The sequence below is a fragment of the Xylocopa sonorina genome, chromosome 4 (genome assembly GCF_050948175.1).
Source record: "Xylocopa sonorina isolate GNS202 chromosome 4, iyXylSono1_principal, whole genome shotgun sequence".
NCBI classification, from domain to species: Eukaryota; Metazoa; Arthropoda; class Insecta; order Hymenoptera; family Apidae; genus Xylocopa; species Xylocopa sonorina.
The window spans coordinates 12,762,603-12,785,535 of NC_135196.1; the positions used below are offsets into that span (position 1 = coordinate 12,762,603).

At 42.7% G+C, this 22,933-nt stretch overlaps 2 protein-coding genes across 7 annotated transcripts in view; one reads left to right on the plus strand and one right to left on the minus strand.

Annotated features, from left to right (window-relative positions):
* Window positions 1–3,005: 3,005 nt before the first annotated feature.
* On the minus strand, window positions 3,006–7,239 carry LOC143422725 (E3 ubiquitin ligase Rnf121). Of its 2 annotated transcripts, XM_076893601.1 has the most exons (8): window positions 7,053–7,239; window positions 6,721–6,755; window positions 6,501–6,642; window positions 6,256–6,410; window positions 5,962–6,190; window positions 5,658–5,893; window positions 5,387–5,503; window positions 3,006–3,341 (listed from the first exon to the last, which is right to left on the minus strand). In XM_076893601.1, exons 1-8 carry the CDS (start codon window positions 7,077–7,079, stop codon window positions 3,275–3,277), a joined length of 1,008 nt encoding a protein of 335 aa, XP_076749716.1. In that variant the 5' UTR covers window positions 7,080–7,239; the 3' UTR covers window positions 3,006–3,274. The 2 variants fall into 2 exon arrangements, with proteins under 2 accessions (XP_076749716.1, XP_076749717.1); XM_076893602.1 differs by lacking the exon at window positions 3,006–3,341 and having other exon boundaries at window positions 4,954–5,503.
* Window positions 7,240–8,443: 1,204 nt separating this feature from the next.
* Window positions 8,444–22,933, plus strand: part of Synd (protein kinase C and casein kinase substrate in neurons protein Synd) — a 39,952-nt gene continuing 25,462 nt past the window's right edge. The window contains exon 1 of one of the 5 annotated variants that reach the window (XM_076893580.1): window positions 8,444–8,764. The gene's annotated coding sequence lies outside the window, so the exon portion shown is untranslated. The remainder of the gene's footprint in view (window positions 8,765–22,933) is intronic. The other 4 variants (XM_076893576.1, XM_076893578.1, XM_076893579.1 and 1 more) reach the window with 4 other exon arrangements.

A 22,933-nucleotide genomic window follows, 5' to 3' on the forward strand; every position in this document is an offset into this window, starting at 1 on the left:
ATAACCAGCGGAAAGTAAAGGAACACTTTTTCTATGTGTATACCCGTCTATACGCGAAACGATACGTAAGGGACAAATGATATTAAGGGAGAGAGAGAGAGAGAGAGAGAGAGAGAGAGAGAGTGAGAGAGATTAAGAAACGATGCGACGTCCAAGAAGATCCCGTGTACCCGAGTTAACGATTAGGTACGCTTAGCGCACGGCCAGCCTCGAGCGATCGATCGTCCTGAGAATTCCGGCTGTGTAAAACCCACGAACAGATAATCATTTCGCTAGCTAGATGTTCGCAGAGCACGTCCAAAGTGAAAGACACTCGGGACTTTCGCCAACTGTTTTCTACTCCGGTCAATTCTCTTCTCGCGTTTAAAAACGGTCGCGTCCCAAAGAGATCCAAAGAGAGATAAAAATCGCACAACTTTCATTAGTATCGTGCGCATCGTTCTAAAAATTTTTCCTACGATCCATCTAGAATGTAGCGGGAACCGGTGCTAATTTATTAAAGAACGAACTTTTCTACCTACTTAAGGCCAATTTTATTGTAGAATACCTATAAGAATCGATCACGGGTAACAATGCTGCCGCGAGTTCTAAAATCGTTAAGTATTTTCTTGAATATCTGCCCTCCTAGAACACGGTTAATTCGTTCTCCCCGTTGAAGGATACGCGAAACGAGGGTTGCGCGAGATTACTAAACTGCCTCGCGTTGTAGGAGGGTCGTCTTGGTACTCGCATTTGTCGAATGGTGCCTCGAATTCTTATTGCACCGGAAGTGGCGGACGGAATTCTCGCGCGGGCTCGATCCTCGTGGCATCAAGCGCGGAATTAATTATTCGTTAACCTCGTGGCAGGAATCTCTTCGCCCGTCGACGGTAAACCGTCCGCTGTTGGACTCTCGGTTGAAGGACGAACCGCGATCGGCACGCGAGTAAAAGAAAGCAATAAAGCAAGAAAGAAAATACTTCTTAACTATCGTGTATGTCTTTTTAAAAAGAGAGAAAAAAAAAGAAGAAGAGAAATAATGCGTCTGATGCGAGAGAAAGGGAGAGATAGTGCAAGAGAGAAAAGTCGTGTTTGAATAAAAGAAAAAAAAAAAATTGGTGCGTTACGTGGTGAGCATGAGTGTGTGACGAAGAGTGCGCGAGAGCTATTATAATGAATCAATGTATAACGAGTCGCGTTAAACGATGGCTGAGGAGGAAGTCGTGCGCGTTTCTAATTTCCTTTGATTTCGTTCAACAGCGAACGAGACGATTTCTTCTGGCCAGAGGAATCGTACGAAGACCTCGCGTGTCGCCATGATCAGCGACCACAAGAGTGGAATCATTTCGTTACCTCCGCGTCTAAACGGTGTCTCGTTGCGTTCTCCCCCTTTTCTTTCTACCCTTTCTTCTTTCCACGTGGCACCGTGAAAACTCGCCGTTGACGGTTTCCACGTGTCGCCGCCTCTTTGTACATATGTAACTGCACTTCTATACGTTCGTTTGAATCCCGCCGACATTGTCGATCACTGCGGAGGAATCTCGCCGCGCTGGCGCTTTTCCGATACGCAAGTACACGACGGACACGCCGCGTGTGTATCGAACCGGCGACGCTTTTTCTATTGCTCACGACGCGAATCAAACGAATCGGTCATACGCGAGACGATCTTTCGTTTTTTTTCTTCTTTTCTTTTTTTCCTTAAGGTATTCGCAAGTATCGACAGGACGACGCGAACAATTAGCAATGATTCCTTCCTCGCGATTCGTAGTCGGCGAGCGCGGAACACGGACGAATGAAACGTGGGGAGAGGGACCTTTTTCCATCGGTCGCCTCCTTGGTCGGGCCTCGTTTTTCAACGGGCCGCCTTCACCGGCGGCTGATCCGTTTTTCTGCCAGTCGTTTCCGTTTTTTGCCTTTTCGTGAACGAATTGTACATATTAATTATTGCGATCATTATGTAAATACTCTTCGAGCAAACGCAAAGAAAAGCAAAAAAGAGAGACGAAATGAAACGAGAATAACACACACACTACGCGCGCGCAGTGTCCGCGCGAGGTTTATTTTAAAGACTACATCGTTATATAATGATTACCATGTAATGATATTTAATTGATAAGGTAACATATATTCTATACTCTTACACGCTAAGTACTCAATAAATATATCTATAAAATTTCCCCGTGTTTGTGATTGTCTGCCCTTTGACCCGTCCCGTCGATCCTCTCGTATTCGTGGCGTCTGTTACCCAACAGCCAATTCTGTCAAAACCGATTGTTTCGCACCTCTGTTACCCTTGTTTTCAACCCTTTCCGAGCTAACGACAGATATGTAATACGTACATATAGCAGGTAAGGACGAAGACAGTCGAAGAATAGCGCCTAAAATTATTTTCATTTCAGCGGAGTCGTTATCAATTTGGCAAGATAATGAAGCGAAAAAATAATTTCTAGCTATAGCCCCTGTTTCTTTTTCTATTTAAAATCGATTCCAACGATTCGCGCGTCGATCTTGTAACGAATGGACGGATGATCCTTGAAATTGTCTCATGTAAAGAGAGCCCCGTCTCGGAAAGGGTTGAAGTCCGTGCTCGGTTCTGTTTGTACGGCACGTCTGTTTTAAGCGTTCTCTGACCTCGCCTCTCTTGTCGCATACGATTTCTGCCCACGATAATAGCGGGAGAACCTTTTAGCCATAAGCGTATAAATAGATACTTATATATCTGTACCGGGGAGGTAAAAGTTCGTCTCTCCGTTACAGGTCCCTCGAGTTCGCGCGTTGAAATCTTCAAGTACGACTTTTTTACACTTTCTACATTTGGAGAACATTGGAAACGCGACTCTTTAGCTCCACGGTACAGATATAAGAAAAAAGAAAATATATATATATACATGTATATATAAACGTGTCAGGTGCTCTCGCTACAAGTCCGAAGGTTTAAAGAAGTACCTATGAATGCGTGATGTGATAAAAAAAAGTTGTTTTTTGCTAACGAAACGATGATGAGAGATTAATTAAACACTTTTAAGTAAATATCACCGACAGTAGTTGTCATTTGTTTATTTCTCTGTTTCTCGTACAAACCCATCACAGTTGGTTTTCTATGAGTGTCACAATCAGCTTGAGATCCTCCCTTCGGAGCTCGTACCTCCCCCGGGCGCGACGCGGCAACCTTCGCAACGATTAAGCCAGATTATGTTAAGCAGGATATGGTTCTCTTCCTCGATTCCTCGATTTCGTACAAGAAAAATACTATACGTACGTTCCATCGACGCATGTGGAACTCGTTGTACACGCTTTAATGCACATTACCAACCTCTAGACCCGTAGCGTTCACGCTTCTGTTGTTAGAATCTTCGGTTATTCTGGAAAAGTTATAAAATGAAGCGAACGAGAACGTATGAAATGAAAAGGGGACATTAAACAAACAAAAAGAAAAAAAAAAAAAAGAGAAGCCTGTCAATGTTCTGTTCGATTTAATCATACGGAAGTAACCGATAACCACGAGCCGAAGAGAGATTGCAAATGAAATGGTAAAGATCTGATGCTCACACGGTTGAAAAATTAAATTCTAATTGTTAACACAGTTCCTAATCGATCGACTGTTTTATAATCTTTATTGATGAGAAATAAATTTTACATGAACTTCGTATACTTTTGTACAATCATTTATTAAATAACGGAACACAACGTTCTCTTTGCGTTACAGATCTTACAAGCCTCTCGTGTATAATCCCTTTCGAAATATTTACAAAAAATCGCGCGACGCTGTCTGTTCGTTTTTTTCTCTTTTTTTTTTACGTAAAGGAGAGACGAAACGAGCGCGTTCAGTTCTGTATACGTTTTCTGTCGAACGATATTTATACACACACGATTCAATATTCAAATTTCATTTTTTTGTACATGATACGTACAATGTGTACAGCTTTATTTTACAATGGTACGATATTTTTTACATGCGCCCCTCTATAAATTTCAATGTCGTTCGAATGGCGGTGACGCGCGCCAAGTTTTTATGAAATCGATCCTTTACGATTGGGAGCAATCAGGTTCGACAATAAAAAAGATCTTTCTCTCGACGATTTATCACCGTGAAAATTCGTGTATATATGTACGTAATACATGACGTAATAAAATGAAATGATTGAATAAATTTCATACGATGCGCAACCATGGTGCATTCATAATTGTACGGAATAAAAATAGGTGCGATGTATGCTCAAAGTAATACTCGTAAAAATATCACAAATAATTTCGTTATATTATTAAATATAATCCTTTTTCGTGTTTAAGAAATACTATATTTTGCCCTCTAAATAACCAGCGTCTTTACGTTTATTCGACGACGTAAGAGTTACCCGTTCCGACACAACGAAGCTTATTTAATATAATATAATATACATAACACCGACGTAAGCGAGAAATTCACAAAATCGTATCGTTATTAATTAGCAACAGATTCCATCAACGAGGGACAGAATAATTGGTGCATGGATTTGAGAATGGAATTTTAGATTTATAAGAAGTATACCGCACGGAGCGATACTTCATTAATTAAAATGCAAATTTCGTTTGACTAGTGTGAACAAGGATGACGGAATGACAAATGAAATGGTACGGTAAGCCCGTTTGTATATCAGTTCAAGATATTTCTATGTATATATATGAGTGTATATGATACAATGAAACGTTTCAATGCAGATTATCCGAATTGTACGTCTTTCAAAGCGAAGAATTTTCTATATCACCGTTTCGATACTAAAGTACAAATCAATGCGGGATCTCTTTCTATTGTCAATAGTACTATTTTTATTATATAAAACTTGATGTTTGTTACGTTTTCAATTAATTCGGATAACCACGATTTATATGTATAGTTTTTTTTTTATTTCAAAATATGCATTTGAAATAAAAATTATTACATATTCTTTAATTAATTACTTTCGTACAGTGATTAAAAAACAAGATTAAAAAACGGATGAGTTATTTAAATGTAAAATTAACTAAACGAAGGTATGGAAACATTCGTATATATGGTAAAAAAAAATGTTCTTTGGAAGAATTCTTGTTAAGCAGTCTGTGTAGATAAATTGTACAAATTTGTTAGAGTACAGAGAAAGCAACAGTTTGTCTTTATATCCACAGTGGCAAACATTCTCGACTGTACAAAATAACATTACCTATAATGTTGCAACGGGAATGCAACATTAGAATGCAGTCACGAATTAGACTGGAAAATTACGTACCTCTAATAAAATTCGTTGTTATAAATAAGAAATATACAACAGCGACTATATGCAGAGAAACAGAAACGGATATTTCTTCGCGTGTGTAAATCATTAATTTTAAACGGAAACACAAATGACGTCCTAAGTGTAAGTTCAATTACCCTAATTGCAATATTACTTACTCGAGGCCTAGGCCCCAATTGATACCTTGAACGAGAAACAAAATCAACGGTTGCCAAGCCACTAACCACCTGATCCAGTCTAGTAGCTGACCGTACAAAACATGGGGCCGTTCCCATCTTTATATACTATTAAGGTATATACACGTGTGTTTCTGAAATTCATTTTGGACTTCAACCAGTCACATGTGTAAAATAAGAATAGAACACGATACACGATGCATTCACGAAGAATCACAACGATATCAGTGATGATTTAAAAAAAAAAGGATACGGATTATAAAACATTTTCTTGAGATCAACTTTTTCCTTACAATATGGACACGTTTGTTTTTTCCCTACGATACACCATCCTCTGATACAGAACTCGTGGAACACGTGGTCACAACTGAGCTTGTACGTGTTTTCGATAACACCGGGCTCGTTTTCAGACACTAACAATCTGTTTCCACATACTGCACATACACCGGGTTCTAAAGTCCTTGTTGGCATCTGGCCTGGTACATAATACTGAAAATTGTTTAATATATTGCACCATTTAATACAGGATACGTACTGGTTAGCCGCTTTATACACACCCCGATATGTGAAGCCATTTTATCCGCGCATATCTCTGCAATATCTCTTCCTAACACTCCGAAATAAAGACCGTAGAACAACAAAAGTATACCACAATCCATCCACACTTGTGGCTTCACTTCAAATACAAGATGTAAACCAAAACATGCGGCTAACATTATAATATAACTTATTATACCCAACACATAACTTAATTTATATATAAAAAGAAACCATTTGTACACTAATCTATAAGAAGAGACATTTCATCAGTCATTAAAGTTTATATTGACAGTGTGAGGAAAACGACGTACCTTGGTGTTGTACCTGCTATGGGCTTTTGAACAGCCTTCCGTACTATTAAGCCTGTTATACAGGACGACACTAACCAAAGAAATATAAACCTCCACCAACGATTTTTTAAACTCAATCCAAATGGAATAATCCACATGGCGACTAAGGTAACAAGCTGCAAAGACGAATCGTATGTCTCAGACGAATCGAACAAGCCGAATTCCACATTGTAAGTATCAAAGAGGAAATATTAGTGATAATTTACTTGATATGATTTGTAATGTATTTTCTTCCATTCGACTAGTATAACCTGCGCTACTAACAACGTTACGAACAAAACAAGCAGCATTTCTGCGTGCATCGACTCGTGTCCCTCATGCTGCTCGTGCATCTTTATATGCTGCACCCTGAAACGAATACATTGCGTAAGTGTGATCGTATACAAATGATCCGGTGACTGTTTAACAGGATGCGTTAATATTTACCTCAATTTCTCTTCCACGGTCATCTCATCTTCGCTCTATAAAATAACATGTTCGTTTAGATGTTTGAAAAATCAAGCAGCGTGAATATTAGAAAATGCGATCGATTCGGTCCCGATCAAAATATTAACAAATACATAAAACAAGCAAACGGTAACGTAAACAACGAATTTCCCCCGATCAATAACCGAGAGTAATCGTATGAATATGCAAATTGATTTTCATTTTTCAAGTAATCATTATCCTTCGAGGTTATATTTGCGTAAGCATGGTTTACGTTTACGTTACATTCTGTGCATAATATCGATACATTTTCACTTGAAATTATATTATACCTTATTTGGCATTACGTGAGAATGCATATTTAATAATATATTACGTGCTATCGGTTATAAAATAGATTTTAATAAACTGTCATAACAGAGCTGAACGTTTTTGCAGGCATTGTAGGATACTATTCACATCGATGCAGATCTGACACGTTGATCGTCGCCAATGATAAACTATCTTATTTATACGAGATTAAAAGCAACCGCTTTTTTCTTATATATCTCTAACACTAAAACTAATAATATGTACAATAAATTGCAATGTATTCATTCTTGTATTAATAATATATAAATAAATTATTATATAAATAATATGTGTAGTTGTATCTTGCCTCGAAACAGAGTTATTACAATAATTTCGTTTTCTAAACAAGAATTCGAGTATTTTAGTGCATATTAATTGAAAATAAAAGGGCTCAATGTGTCGATGTATCCATTTCCTTAGTTTTATTGCAATTTAATGTATAATTCAATAGCTTTATTGCGATTTCTTGTCTCATGCTTTAGAGAGAGAAAGATATATAAGAAAGCTATAAGAAAGAGTGAGACAGATATTACCTACACCACTCGAGAACCCCTGGCGCCATCTCTGCGAAAAGTGCTCAAACTGGTCGCTCAGCGTTATCGACAGCGAAGTAAACTACTGAAAACTGCTAGCGCCATCTCTGCGAAAATTAGTGAAACTAATTCTCGACCAGTTTCAGCGCTTTTGCAAGAGATGGCGTTAATAGTTCCTCAATAGTTTACTTTGCTGTCGACAATTACGTGCGACCAGTTTGAATACTTACAGAGATGGCGCCACCATTGAATTGCCAGTTTACCTCGTTACCGTGTCAGTTATCGTGCGTACGCTTCGATAGAACAGCGTCGCGAGTAATGAAATTGAAATTTTGCGCGAACTAGTGCCACGGTTGACTCTAGCGGTGATTAAACCTTGCGAGCTCTCGCGCGTTCAGAAACTGCTTTTGTGGATCACCTTGTACACTCGTAACTTCGAGCTACGAAACGATTCCAAGCCATGTTCACGACGCTACGCGCAAGTAACACTGAAATGATAGTATTTAAACGGTAAACGCTTAATTATTAAACGTCTCTACGCATCGATGACAAAATGAGGAACCTGCAATAAAAGAGTAACATGTGACAACTGTTCCATCAAAGTTTCTGTGTAGCTTATACACAGTTAGATAAACTTAAATGTTATTTATGTCGTTTAAAGTGCATCGTAAATTACAGCAGGTTTTTCTAAAACGGAAATTCACGTGAAAATTGATCAACATCGCAGGATAAATATTTGCTTTAAATAGCAGGCGCGATTCCGATTGGTCGCAGAGAACGCGTGGAGATGTGAATCCGCCGTACGATCGACCAATGAGGAGCGCTCGTGCGTGTTCGTGGCCGTTCGTGCGGCGTCGCGGTTAAACCACGCCCATCGGCGCTCGCTCAGAGAGGGAAGCTGGTAATTCACTGTTCGAGGTAGCAATATGAGCGTTTGTACCGTTTCTTGAGAAAACGCGCGACGTGACGAAATTCCAGAGCCGTAAAATCGCGCGTCGAAAGTGTCATCCGATCGCGCGCCGTTCGCGGATTCAGTGAGTGATACAGTGTCGTGATTGGTTCCGGCTCGTGCACGGGGATACGGTTTTTGGTTAGTTTCGTAGCTAAGAAAGGATATCTCGCCGCCTCGTCGGTTCATTTGTTTCGAGGAATTGCCTTCGGTGAGTAAGTATACGCCGTGCGGAGAGTCCGCGTGTTCCGCGAGCTGAGTTTTTCCATCGCGCGGCTGTCAGATCGTCGCACATATTGCCGACAGATTGTTGCGGGAATTGTCGCCGTTCAGCTCACATGTCGCCACACTCGGAACGTGAGAATAGCTACGCGCGAGCGTCGCCAAATAACCCCGTAGAATCTGACAGAAACGAGTTTGCACGCCGATGACAATACGTAAATCTCGCACAGCTAACCCACCTTCCACCGTCTAACATTCTGAGGAATATCATTTCACGCGGTACGTACATTCTATTTTCCTTCGTCCGATGTGTTCGACATGTGCACTGGTCTGTCTTTACTTTTCCGGATAAACTCGTTTCTCCCGAGACGATAACATGGAACTTCGCGAGGAACACTTTGGACACTATTCCCTGGCAACTAAACCATGCCCTCTTATCGATAGTAAACAGCAGGATTATTCGGTTGGTCTCGTTTTAACAGGTAGCCACGGTACGTTGTAAAAGTGTTGTCAAAGAGGGTTTGCCGAGGAGGCAGGTATAAATTGGGTCGACGGTTTTTTACCTTCGTTTCCACCTGACTGCTAGATCAAATATCCGAATCGTAAATCATATCTAGCCGTGTTGCTATGTATCCAGAATTTTTTCCAATAATGTCTACTGTACGTTGAACGTATCAACACGCCTTGTCGGTCGTTACTTTTAAACCCGTCGAACTGTCGACTTTCAATGAGCACGGTGCAACGTGACGTACGGTTACCGATTTAATTACCGTTAACGTGCAATTAATAGTCGCACGGTTAAATAATAACGCGCAACCAAGGGGCGATCGGACGGTAAGTTCGACAATGTTTTCAATCGCGCATCGAACTCGTCCGCCAGAATCGCAGAGCAGTAATTAAATTTATAATCCCCAGGGGAAACGATCGAGTTGAACGCGAGTTACGTCTCGATTCCTACAGTTTACGCTGGATCAGTCAAAGAACTCGAAAGGGGGAAAATCCTCGTAGCTCGCTCGTTTGGATGTTGTATAAATTGGCGGCTATCCAAGTTTCCGTACTCTCACCACGTTCTTCGGTTCCCGAGTCCATGCTATCGCATTCCTTGTTAGTATACGCGCTGTCTTTCCGCGTGATCTGCGCGGACCACTTTTACCGATTGGTACACAGCGCCTCTGAGCGTTTACTTGTAAACAGAGACAAATGGCCCCTAGATTTAAGAAACGTTTCCTTTTTAAGGTATCGCTGCCATTTAAAATTACAATCGCGCGTTACTCGCCGGTAATGAGAATGCACCGAGCTACGAGTCTGTCGCGCCATGACGCTCGAAGGTGATCGCGAGTTAGAAGGCTCGCGGAGATGTTAATTATTGTAACGACGAGCGTGAAAGACGAACGCGTTTCCAGGTTATTCGTGGAAGATCGATGCGGTTGGGAAACAGCGGTGATTTAAACGCCACAGATATTTATTTATTTTTTTATTAGACGATACCGTGTACATTTTGTACTTTGCACTTCACGTACGTCCAAAGAAATGTTAAATCGATTCAGGTTTTATCTCAGTTCTTCGCTGATCGAATTAGCGGTGCAATAATGGCGTTTTTCGTAGTAGCACGATGCCTCGCACAGTGCATTGCGGTTAGAAGGTCACGTGCGACGTGACAATTTTGTTTCATACATTTTCATGTCTCATTCGTTACGCAATTACTTTTTGGTTACAATCGTACTTCAGTAATAACAATTTTTTGCATATTTTCCTTTAAATACTCAAATTACAGTCGATGGGCAAAGTGCAATTTACATTTCTTATCAATCCTCAGGTATTATTATTTTATATGCCACTGCTATTTCTTAGTACATACCGTACATATACTTTTCCGCGTGTTTTCCGTCTCATTTACCCTTCCTCGCGTAACTTAGAAAGCCCACCTGTTGAAATCGACCTTCTCTCCTTCCACAGCCACGTATCAAACCCATAAAAAGTGAAAATCCGCCGCGCTAAGGCTTATCGAGTTTTTCCACGCTCCTTTAAGCACAGATTTAATTCCACCGAAAATATTCGACGAGAAAGTCGCGATGCGAGTCGAACTTACGCTGCCTTCTACTTTCTTTAAAAAAAACCAGCCGCCGCAGCCGCTCCTCTTACGTTTCACGTTCCCTCCTTTGCTGCTATCACCTTGCAAATTTTCTTGCAAAGATAATTAATGAGAAAAGGAAACAGCGGCAGTGATCAAGGGGTAAAGAGGAGTTTTTTAAACGAAAGAAAACAGAGGAAATATAGGTCGAAGATCTGCGAACGGTGAATGGAACGATACGCGATTCCAATTACGCGTTCTAAGCGAGAAAAAAAAAGATTAAAGAACGAAAACCACCGCTGAATTGATGAATTCGCACGGATTTATTCGATTCATCCGATGCTATCGAACGCGCCAGTTCGAAATTTAAATCTTGCAGCTGTTGATACAGATTATGGATACAATATCGCGATGGACAATGGTTAATTAATTCGTTCGCTGGCAACTTTACGTATACATGACTCATCGAGTTCTTACCTTCTTTTGGTAGCAGTTGTCACAATCACACGTGGAACGCGTGATCGCGAACACGTCGCACACGCCTCGCACTGGTATTTATTCTAAATACCTTATCGTTATCGAGCAGCGTCATACGTGGAGTGAAATCGTTTCGATTTCGTGCGTTCCACGTGTGGCGAACGTGAAGACGCAAGCAACTATGGAAATCCATCGGCTAACCACGGTCACCTTGCTGTACGTGGCAATTAAACGCGACAAGTACCTTTTTTTCTTGCTTCTCGCGGGTACGTACGTTTCTGTTTGGATTATTACAACATGTCAACGTAGAAACAAAAATCATCTTACGTTGAGGAATAAAATCCTGTATATAAACAGGAGAAGAAATTTATCTAGTGCAACGATCGTTGTCAGCGTTGCAAGAGGACTCGCCTCTTCTCGTCACGGAAGTAATACGTTTCCCTAAAACTTCGATCGCCAATGGAATTTTTCACAGAGAACGTATTTATGATATTTACGTGTTATGCAGATGTTGATAATGAAATGGGGATTCGAGGAACGCGGAACACTCGAACGATTAGCGGGTATGAAGTCATTAAATGCCAACAGCAGGTGACTATCGCGATCGAGCTCTCTCCATTCAAAGCTAGCGCGTTATTCGACTCCATTCAGCATCGCTCTTTCCGAGATCGGTCCGTCGGGAGGGACGTGAAACGAGATTACCCTCGTTTTCGTCCGACCGGGATTTATTTATTTTTCACCAGACCGAGAACACGCTCGTCATCTCGTAACAGGAGCAATGCAGATTTATCGTCCCCCCAGCACTTCCTCTGTCCCCCTTCTCGCTCTGCTCGCAGACTCTTTACCTGTTGCGAATTCGCTCGCCTCGACCAAAGGTGCCGAGCTACCGTTTCGAAGAGAAATAAACGTTAAAAGACAGCACCGCGCGAGAGTAGTTCGGTCTAAAATATGCAAGTCAACGTTTCACGCAGTTGCTTACGTAATTCCTTGCGTAATCGAAGCGGTGACATCACCCCGGTGCTAAATTTAAAAATCCTCGCATTGTACAATACTTTCACGGAATGCATAAAACGCCAGTTCCTCGTAATCGCGTTAATCCGTGCAGCATTTATTTCTTTTTTTAGCCACCTTTCCCGTAACTTTCCGTGCTTTAACCTCGCCATCGCACCGAAGTTCTCCGCGCTGCTTTCGTTCGCCGCCGCTTTCCTCGCGGCTCGTTTCGAGAATCGGCGATTTCTCGGCTGAGCAAACGCAGGCATGCCTCCTCCGTCGTTACACGGAACATCGAACGCGTCCTCGTCCACGGACTCGACTGAGAATTTCACGATTCTTCCAGAGAATCATCCTCCGTGGCTCTTATCGAAATCGCGAGGCTCGCAGCCATAGTTCGCGTTCGAACGGGACGCCAGTTCGAAATCAGTCGTGCGTGATTTTAATAGTCCCAGATGTAAAAGCGGAAACGGTACGTCTGTCAGAAGGAGTCGAGAACTGGGTCGCTCTTCTTTTGCACGGCGATCCTCATCGCTAATCTCTCGAATCGATCACTCGCAGAACTCTTATCGGAGCTAGCCTGATTACATGTAACTCGATGTGACTTCGATCTCCAGGTGAAATCGATGATACGGTTATCGTAGTGGTAGCAGCTGTTTTCGCTCGACCCTTTTCGTCGCACGTATAAATAAAATTGTGTAAACGGTGAGCAAATTTTTCGTGACGAGTTGCTGTAATTAAACACCGATAACTTCCTCATTTTTTTTAGCTCCCAAGTCGTTTAATAATGTACAGAGAAGCTTCGAGGTTCGATCGATACCGCCTCGTATCGATTTCGTTAGTCCCTCGCCTATTCTGAGAGCACTCGTTTATCCTTTTAGATTAGTGAATATCGTCGATACGAGTCGATAAGAATGGGATCGGCGCGTCGTACGTGGTTCTCCGTCGAATACGAAGCGACCCTCGACTTTCGCGGAACGTCGCGCGAAGCGGTTCCACTCGGATCGATGCGACGAAACCATAAATCCGTAAGAAACGATGACACGTCCTCCCGAAGACGGTGCACGCGTACCGTGGCAGGAAAAGTAGGTTATCCGAATGGAACGATGTGTACGGCACCGGCCGTTCGATTTTCTCTTACGTGCAATCCTTTCTGCTAATCCGTTGCACTCTCTCCGAAACCCACCGCGGATCGCGACTCCTGCGCGAACGCTACGTTGTCCTTACCGAGACCTCGTGATTAGAGATCGATTCGTGTGGGTTTTGCGAGAGTCGTGGGCGGTGGGTAACCCCGTCGCCTATCTTATTCGCGTAGATTCTGGTCCATAGATTAATTCCAGTTCTGGTATCCGTCAAGTGTTTAATCGGTTGCACGGAAAAACCAAGTCGATTTGTCGCTCGGTTTATCGCTGAGCATTCCAGACCTGACCATTCATTTTCTCACGGTCCCTTTGCTTTCTAATCTCCACGTCGATTCGATCAGAGGGGACGCGTTAATTCTGTTCGATGTAACCGGCAAAATTCCATTCGTTGATGAATGTCACGGTACTTGTTCGTTGTTCTCTCGAACGAGTTGTTTCGGTTGTATTTATCGTCGCAGTTGGAAAAGAGTATAGATCACGGAATAGCCGCCTTGGTTTCTACCGTTTCACCTTTTGACATCGAAGATAAGCTGATGGAAAGTTTTACCGCGAGGGAGGAAAAGAGTTTGAAAGGAAGACCATAAACTGTACCGTCTTCCTTCCTGTTCGATTCCGTTTCAGTCTCCTCTGTAGCTTTCTAAACGGCGGGTAACTTCGTTCCGTCCACTTGTTCGCGAGCAGCCATTGTGCTCGATTAAAATCGGAGGATCGTTCGATCGGCTGCTCTTGTCGCTGACGAAAACGTCGATCGGTGATTTAAGCGCGCGATTAGGCGTGTCGCCTCGATTAGATCGTTGAATGTGGATAATTAGACGAATAATTTCATTTGCACGGGAGGCGGGGGCCTTTAATTGGTGGTAAAATTCGAGCGTGTCTTAGCAGCCACTCGAACGTGCTCGTAATGTTCCCCAGCGAAATTTCCTGCATCGTCAGCTACGTATCGCGTGCATGATTTAATATTGATGAGGAAGTTGAGGACGCCGTCTCGCTGTTTCGCTTCCTCGTTTTAGTTTTCATTAACCATTGTTCCCTTTCGGCTCAGTTTCTCCGATTATTGTTACTGTATCGTGTATTCCACGCACAGTACGTATTCGGATCGAACCAAATCTAATTTATTCTATTACGTATCTCTTGTTCTACTAATTCAGCATTGATTCGCGAGCATCGATTTTCATTCAATTCTATACAATTAAAGTAACTCTGTCTAGACGATATTTGACGCAGGACTATGCTTCGCTCTCTACTCGAAGCGAGCGATGCTTAAAGTTTCATTTAAATAGTGGTGTCAGCGTAGGAGATCTAGGAGCACCCTTAGCTTTTTACATCTGATAACTGCGGTTCTGCTCGATGCGTTCAAGACAAAAAAAGAAATCGAACCGCGTCGTAAAACGCGGGAGGAAAGAAAGGAATTAATTAAAACGCGTTTGCGTTCCTGTTCCGCGGAAAATCAGCTTCGTTTAATGCTCGATAGACATCTCGACTATCCCGGCGATACGCCATAAGTGGACGGTAAAATGAGAAATTAATGGGATCCTACGAAGCTCCCTCGGTAATTACGAACGTCCCTCGGCCATTATTTAAACAAAGTTGCTATTTTCCTATCATTTTTTAACATTCTTTTGTAGTTCACCGACGCGGTGCGCGTTTCAGTTTGCAGCCTGTGAAGAATTAATGGTTTACAGCCGTGCGTAACCAGCGGTTCGAAGCGAAGTTACATGTAAACGTCCAGTTATTAATTAGCGGGAATGATTCTCAAAGAAATACGGACTGATGATTAATACACTCCGTTATTCCTAAGTTGAACGAAAAATCTAATAAGAAATTGTATCACGCGACTCTGAATTGTTTTAAGTGATTGTGGTATTCATGAATCTCTCGTACTACAAACCCAATTCTTTTTTTTTTTCTCAAACGCTTGTTCGATCGTTGAATTAAATGTTCGCCGAAACACTTGAATATATTCCGCGCGTTCATCGATTTAATTGAAATTGCATTTCGCGGAAGACGCGAACAGGATAGCACTTTCTCTGAAATTATACAAGACTTTTTTTTAATTCACTTCCTTACATTCCGGAAGCGGAGCGAGTTGCTAGTTTCGTTTCAAAGCATTTTAGGTCGCTCCCTGCGAAAATCGTCCTGGCGATCGCGAACGATGCACGAAGATACTTTTAGGTGTTGATAACTCGAGACACGCGAATTTTCGACAGTCCGTTACGGCAAACGATCCAGGACCGGTTGAACTTTCTTCTGTTAAACCATTTCCAACCTGCCGGCTGGCGGCAGGTGAGAGGGCACGTGTTAACATAAACTTTTCACGCGGCTGCTGTGGCGTGCGCGTGAAATTGCAGACGGAGTGAAAGGATTCCTGGAGCTCGCATTTTTCCCCCCGAGATCCTCGAACGTGACGCGTCAATTTTGCCTTTCGTTCTTACTGCTCTCTCGCCTGTCCTCGTCGATCAAATTAAAGGTCTCCTGTAAACGCGTTATTCGCGCGTTCAGTGTCGTCCACTGCAACGATCGTAAACAAGTATTTCTATTCGATGTGCGATCCGTTTCCTGCAATTCTAGAATGGAGTTAACGTTTAAACGATGCTTCAGAGCTACGCTGTTTCGAGTGTTTCAGAAAAATTCCTATTATGAAAGTGAATTTTTTAAATACCACGAATGGCTCGAACGCGATCGAAGCAATCGTAGAATCTCGACAACCGTTAATTAGTGGAGTATTAATTGCATCCAACGGTTAGTACAGACAGAATCGTCTTCCATATTCGATTTTCGCGGATATACGGGCTGTTAAGTTTCACTGTAGCTCGCTCGTGCTCATCTCGCTCGCGTTTCGCGCAATGCACGGGCGCATGTATCTTTCATACGCTTTTTACTGCTCCATCCTGGCCGGAGTCTGTTTAAAATGCACGCGCGGTGTGACATCACGTTGCTCGTGCCATTTTATATCTCGCTACTCGACTGCTCGACTCTCTTTTGCTTCTTACTTTGCAATTAATTTCGTGGAATTCTGCAGCGAGTATCGATCGAATTTCCGCGCGTTCCAAAAGTGACTGGTTCATAATAATTGCATCGAGTTGTATTGATTGGAAAACTGGTGTTCTTTATGCGGGACAAGCGACGCGAAATGAATCGTTCAAACGTTCCAATGCTGACCGTGCAAACTCATTTAAATCACCAGGAACTCACCTCGCAACGGTGCAAACTTTTCGTTGAAAGACAGATTCGAGCTATTACACAACCGCTCGCGTATGCTGTTTCCAGTAGCATGAACGAGTCTCGCGGTTCGTTTCGCGTTAATGCAGAAAGAAGCTCGAGTGCGATTCAAGGCTGAGTCACGTGAAACTCTTGAAAGCGTTTTCAGTGATAACCACATGGTCGTCTTGCGCTTGTACCGTAATCTCGTTCGAGTAAACGATAAATTCGCGTTAGACTTTTTATCTATTTCGTTAATGATTATCTCGCAAAATGCTTGTAAAAACGATACGCTCTTGGTAGATATATTTTCTTCTTTTTCATTAGAGAACGTGGATTAAATAGCTAAATTACTCGCGAAATTATTAGTCAGCGACTTTCCTTCAACGTGCGATGTTTCCCGATTAGATTCCACCGTCTCGACCCCATCCGGCCGCGGAAATGGCTTTTCCCAACCGCGCAGGAAAATACACGAACGTAGCCTATGAAAAAGCTGGTTGATGCGCTTGTAATTTCAGCTGGGCTCTTTTCATCGCTGATATTCCATGGTCCACGCGTTTACGCTTGAGGCAGTGATAGAACAGAAAATTTTGGCAAGGAGTTCCTACTGAAGTAGAACAAAGTGCTACGGAGAAATGATCGAAGGAGGCATTTTTAATCCAAGTCGTAAACCGTAGCGATTTCGTTCTACGAGAAAGGAGTCTTTGAACTTCATTTTTACCTGCACGCGGATCGTTCTAAGGAATTATGCGACCTACATTTGCAATTGTTGCGTAAGAGCACCTGTATCTCAATTAGTACGCGGAAAGAATACGTTCCGATAAAATTACCATGTCTCGTAGCGTCCTTATTAGCAGCAGCATTCTGAGAAATGTACCTCGAACATCTCCCCAAGCGCGATGACGATGGAAATTGCTTTTAAACGGAATCGCGTCTTTTCTTATAAAAGGTAAATTCCTTCGTCCAGCGTTTCTATAAAAATGTAAAGGTCTCGCGTGAAAGACGCTGCTCGCCTTTTGTGCACCCTCCGCGGGGGAAGCAGAATTTCTCCGCGACACGGAAACACATCGATCGACGTGGTCGGCGCAAGTGTCGAAGTCGGGGGTGAACAATGCCAGGAATGCGATCAAACGCGCGCCCTTATCAAGAGGTTCTCTTCATTTCGCGGTGCGATATTTCGAGAGATGACCTGAGGGGAAAAATCTATCCCAGCCGGCGTATCTACGCTTTTGTGGGACGCGGAACCAGCGACCGCCTCGATGCGGAGGAACCTTTCAGCCCCATCCTCGTGCGTTTTATTCTTGCCCATTGGCAGTTGCGAAGAAAGAACGTTATCTTCGAGACTCGAATGTAGTCTGCATTCTTTAATTATACATCGTTCGTTATTTAATATCTAATTGAAACGATTTTACGTTCGAGTAACGAAACAAATATCGGTAATGTTAAGGTTTGAAGTCGTGCCCGTTTTTTATTTGCCATTTAAGCACAGAAGCGTGAACCATATACATGTACGTAGACAATGAAATATTGACGTTGACGATTTCAGCATTGGAAGACTCTTTAAAGGAACGACACTCTGTAAACGATAGATAAACCATGATAGATTATGTCGTTATCTAACATTCTTCGACCACTCGTGATTCTCTATCGATCTGGCTAACAAAAATCGCTCTATCTGATGTTATAATAATAAATCCACTCGTGAAGAAACGCTCATATTGTACAACGCAATGAAAAAATGTCACGCAAAAGTTGTCCTACAAACACCTACGACGATAATAAAAGAATTCAAAGGGTCATACCAAGCTACGAGTACGATCGAAATTGTTACGCAACGCGATTCAAAGGTTAAACACTCATTGATCTCGTTATCAATGAACAATAGTCATCAGTCACGTAGCATCGTTTCCCTATTAGGAGTAAACAAGTGGAAGGTTCGATAAATCGATCTGTTCTTATCGAAATTGGTCTTCACGGGATGACACGGAGGACTGAGTCATTCGGCGACTGGTTACACTGCTGGACAAAAGACAGTGACGCGGCACGCATCGATAATTAAGCGTAGAAATGGCGGTGGAACGCGACGGGGATGTTCACCTTGTGCACAGTTTGCAGAGAGTCCCTCGAAAGTGAACCCGTCGCGGGTACCACCGACGACCCCCTTTAAATCGCGCGGAGAACTTTCGTTCGAATAATTTCACCAGGCAACGATGAAAACTTTTCCACGTGTTCTCACCAGGCGTTCACTCTCACGATCCTCGCGTTGAATCGATGATGCCCTAGTCCCATCCGATTCGTATTCGCGATCGATACGATACGGTTGCCCGTCTACTAAAGCGGTGACTGAAATTCCGGCCGGAAAAAGTCGCGCCATCGCATTCATTAGCCCCGATTGCATCCCATTACTCTCTTTGAGACCCCGTGAAACGTGCCGTATGGAGCTTTTAATAAAGATATCTCGGATCGTACCGAATAATCGACAGTTTTTTGCGAGCTATTCGAAGCATTCGAATCGCGAGGAACGAGTTCTGCTACGTTCCACTGAGATGCAAAGTAGCCGAGCCAGTTTGCTCGATACTAGGACAGTGATTAGTGTCAAACGGTTTTAACCTGTTGGGAAAAAATTAATCAAATGTCCGATGGGCAAGAGGATGAACAGGCGAGGAGGAATTGCATTTCTTCCACGCGAATGACCATGACTTTCGACCTGAAAATCAGCACCGAGTGCGTTCACCCTGATTCGACTCATTGACGCCTTTCTAAGCGGCCTGACATTCCAGCCGCGTACTTACGCCTCTGTCGGTGCGCTCGAATCTAGATTGCTTTTCCATCGTGGCCGCGCTCTCTTTGCTTTCATTCGAAACATGTAACGCGTCTACACCTCTACTCGATATCGTCGCGAGAGCCAAATATCGTTTCGATCAATTCTGAGATCCATCCACGACGAATCGCCCTCGAAATTCCACAATAAAAACGAGATAACGATCTCTAAAAGCAAGACGTCAGTCTTTCCATTTCGATATCAACTCCAATTTCCATTGGATCGCTCGGTTAAGCAGCTCGTCTCGTCGAAAACCGTGAAACCACGACAACATCGCGCAGAAGTATGTATTACCCGATATCGAAGACACTTAATCGATCGCGATACATTATCTGTCCTTATCACCGTTCCTTTAATGCTAAACTCTGTTCGAACAGCACGACTACGCTTCTTAAGCGGTTTACTGCACACTGTCGTGAGAATTATCAACGAATCCATCATCACAGCAGAGACTTCGATACGCCTATATCCCAGCAGGAGGCATCGAAGTCTCTAATACGCCCGACGTCTAAGCGCCCCAACTAACGTGTATATTCGACGATCGCTTGGTACGCAATCGATGAATAACGTTGGCAAATAAATTTCTTATTTACCGTGCGTTTGTCGTGTCAGCTTGTTCAATTGACAGTGATCGGTTAGCGGAGCGTATTATCGACGATGCGATAATACGTATCGCGAAATGAACGTGATAACGCGTGGATCGCTCGTAAGATACGTCTACCTTTTGCGTGCAATATTATTCGCTAATCGTTTGGAATATTGTTTTAATAAACGCAAGCCAAGTACTTTGGCTATAATTATAATTGCCGGGTCCTCTGATCGCGAAATGGAAATTCGTTACGAAAGGCGCGCGTAATAATTTCGAAGGGCAAAGTGATTGGAAGAGTTTCGCTAATTAGGCGCGTTGACGTATCGACGCGAATTAGAATCGATAATACATGACGCAGCGTGTGTGGCACAGCTGCATCGACAATGCCATGTACGATCTGTCCCCGATACGTTTCCATTATCCGCGGTGTTTCGCGCTCCGAATTGGACGGGCACAAAGCGCGCCGCGGATAAAAAAAGGGGATCGTCAATGAGGACGATTAACGAATCAGGACGCGCGAAATAGGGATTACGTAAAATTCGCGAGAGGAAGTTGTAGAATCGTTTAAAAATCGCGTCGAACCGCGCCTTTCCAGAGATTTTAATAACGAGGGGAGGAACGAAGTTATACGGTTGCGCGTTAAGGAACAGCGCGTCGAATCAAACCGTGTTATAATTTTTCATTATTACGCGGTACGAGATCATAGAGCCTCGCTATGTATTTAAAGGGTTTGATTTCATTTCGACTGAAACGCGAAATAATAACAGCTCGCAGCGTCGTTGCAACGCTTTGGTAATCCAGATGCAAGTGTTGCGGGCTCTCGACGGAATCGATTATGCAACGCGCGTATAGTATGGGAAGTTGCGACGTGTCTATCAGCTGATGGTCGACCCCGATTTTCAGATTCCAATCGCGATATTCCAAAGGTACTGAATGTTCACTCGAACACTAGACGAGCACGGTATAAATGGCTTTTTGCTTGAATTAACCGCGTTGTATGAGCAGCTTATCGTCGCTTATCGGTGCACTCTCGTGTAGTTATTTATAAAAATTGCACGGCACTGGACGTAGAAAGCTTCTAATAACGACGCGTTCTAATTGTGGTCTTACCAAGTATAACTTCCATTACAGTCTTCGTGTACTATTTTTGTAAACGACGACTTTAATCATTATTAATATACCTTATATATTTTTATAGATATCGATAGGTTTTATCAATGAAAGGGTGTTTTGAATCAATGAGCGAACGTGTAGTTAAAAATATAACAAGGAGGAAGAGTGGAATATAATTCCTTTGGGTATCCTAATTCCAGCAATGGATCTTATAGAGAAAGTGCCATGCAGATGCTCCAAAATAAAACGCGTTTCATGCATAATTCAGAAGGAAAAGTGAAAGACAGAATGGTCTTTCAAGTCAGAATGGTATTTTCTGCAAAGGACTCGGTAAGGGCGATAAAATCGTCCGACTAACTGTGCGTTAGCATCAACCCCCCCGTCTAAAACGCTTATAAACGCAATTAAGACGCCAGACGTTGCTCTCGTCACGCCCGGCAATTTAATCCAGTTATTTTTATCTTTTTCTTCTTCTTAATCATCTTTCTTCCGTACCGTTAAATGCGTTTCCTAGAAAACAACCGACCGCTTCCAACGCATCTCACGCGACTAAAAGACATTACGCGTAACGAATTCAGCCATTAATTATTCCAATTGTTTCGACGCGCCATAAATATTTTGATTAGGATTATCAGCGTTAATTTGTAGCTTAAAGTTTGTCCTCTGATAAACTGCGTAGCGTTCAATGAATATTGCAAAAGAGAGAAGGTATTCGAGGGTAATGCGTATTCGTGCGATGGTTATTTGTTTTTGTAATATGTAAAATGCAGATGTTTATGCATTTATGGAAGATTTAAATATGCAACAGAATATGCGAGCAGTGGACGTGGCATGCAAATATATACGAAATAATCGGAGTAAATTGTACGCTGCAATATATATAGGGGATGGAACAACCCCTTGTACAGATTTCACTTGTTCGGTTGTACTTATGAAAATATGAATTTTCATGAACATATCCGCACGTCTGGATTGTAAATGTTTCAGCAGAAACGTTTAAAATGTATGACAGAGGTACACGAGGAGAAAGACGTGGAATATTTTGAGCAAAAAACAGAAATAGAAAAAGGTCAAATGATCACATGCAAATGGTACAGTACCACGCGAGCTCTGATAAGATCTCGATTCTCTGCCATGTATGATGAATAGAAACGAACGAGTCATTTATTGACATAAAAGAAAATCGATGCTCCTTTCCAGCAAAGCATCTGTCGCAACGAATAACTTAATGCACGAATACTAAGACGCTTCTAATACGTTGTGACACATGTCCAGCTTAATTTCATTTTAATCGTATGCGCACTCGCTTAAGATTCCAATCTAAAGTATTTTTGAAGTCGATTCAAAGGCTAGCATGGCGTAGAAAATGGTAGAGGGTGGTAAGGACGAATCGTACGCTTCGATCGCGTTAATGGGACGGTCGATCGATCGACTTCCGCGAGGAAGATCCATGCGGGCTGCCAAACCATCGATCGCAGTTGGCCAACGCGTATTACGTGACCGTCTGGCTCGATCGGACGATCCACATGCGTCGACGTGCCGATACGCTTACTCAAGACTCGAAACTCTCTCTCGACGACAAGCAAACACAGACCCAGCCTCTGAAACCGGTCCAAAGTCATCCTACCTGGACCGATTTACCGATATCAACCTGCGCGTGGATACGTAACGCATCGCATAGACGCGCGGTCCGATCCTTTCCCTCCTCCTAGCTTCCTCGGCACACTTTGGGAATTACTCTCGTGGGAATGAGCTGG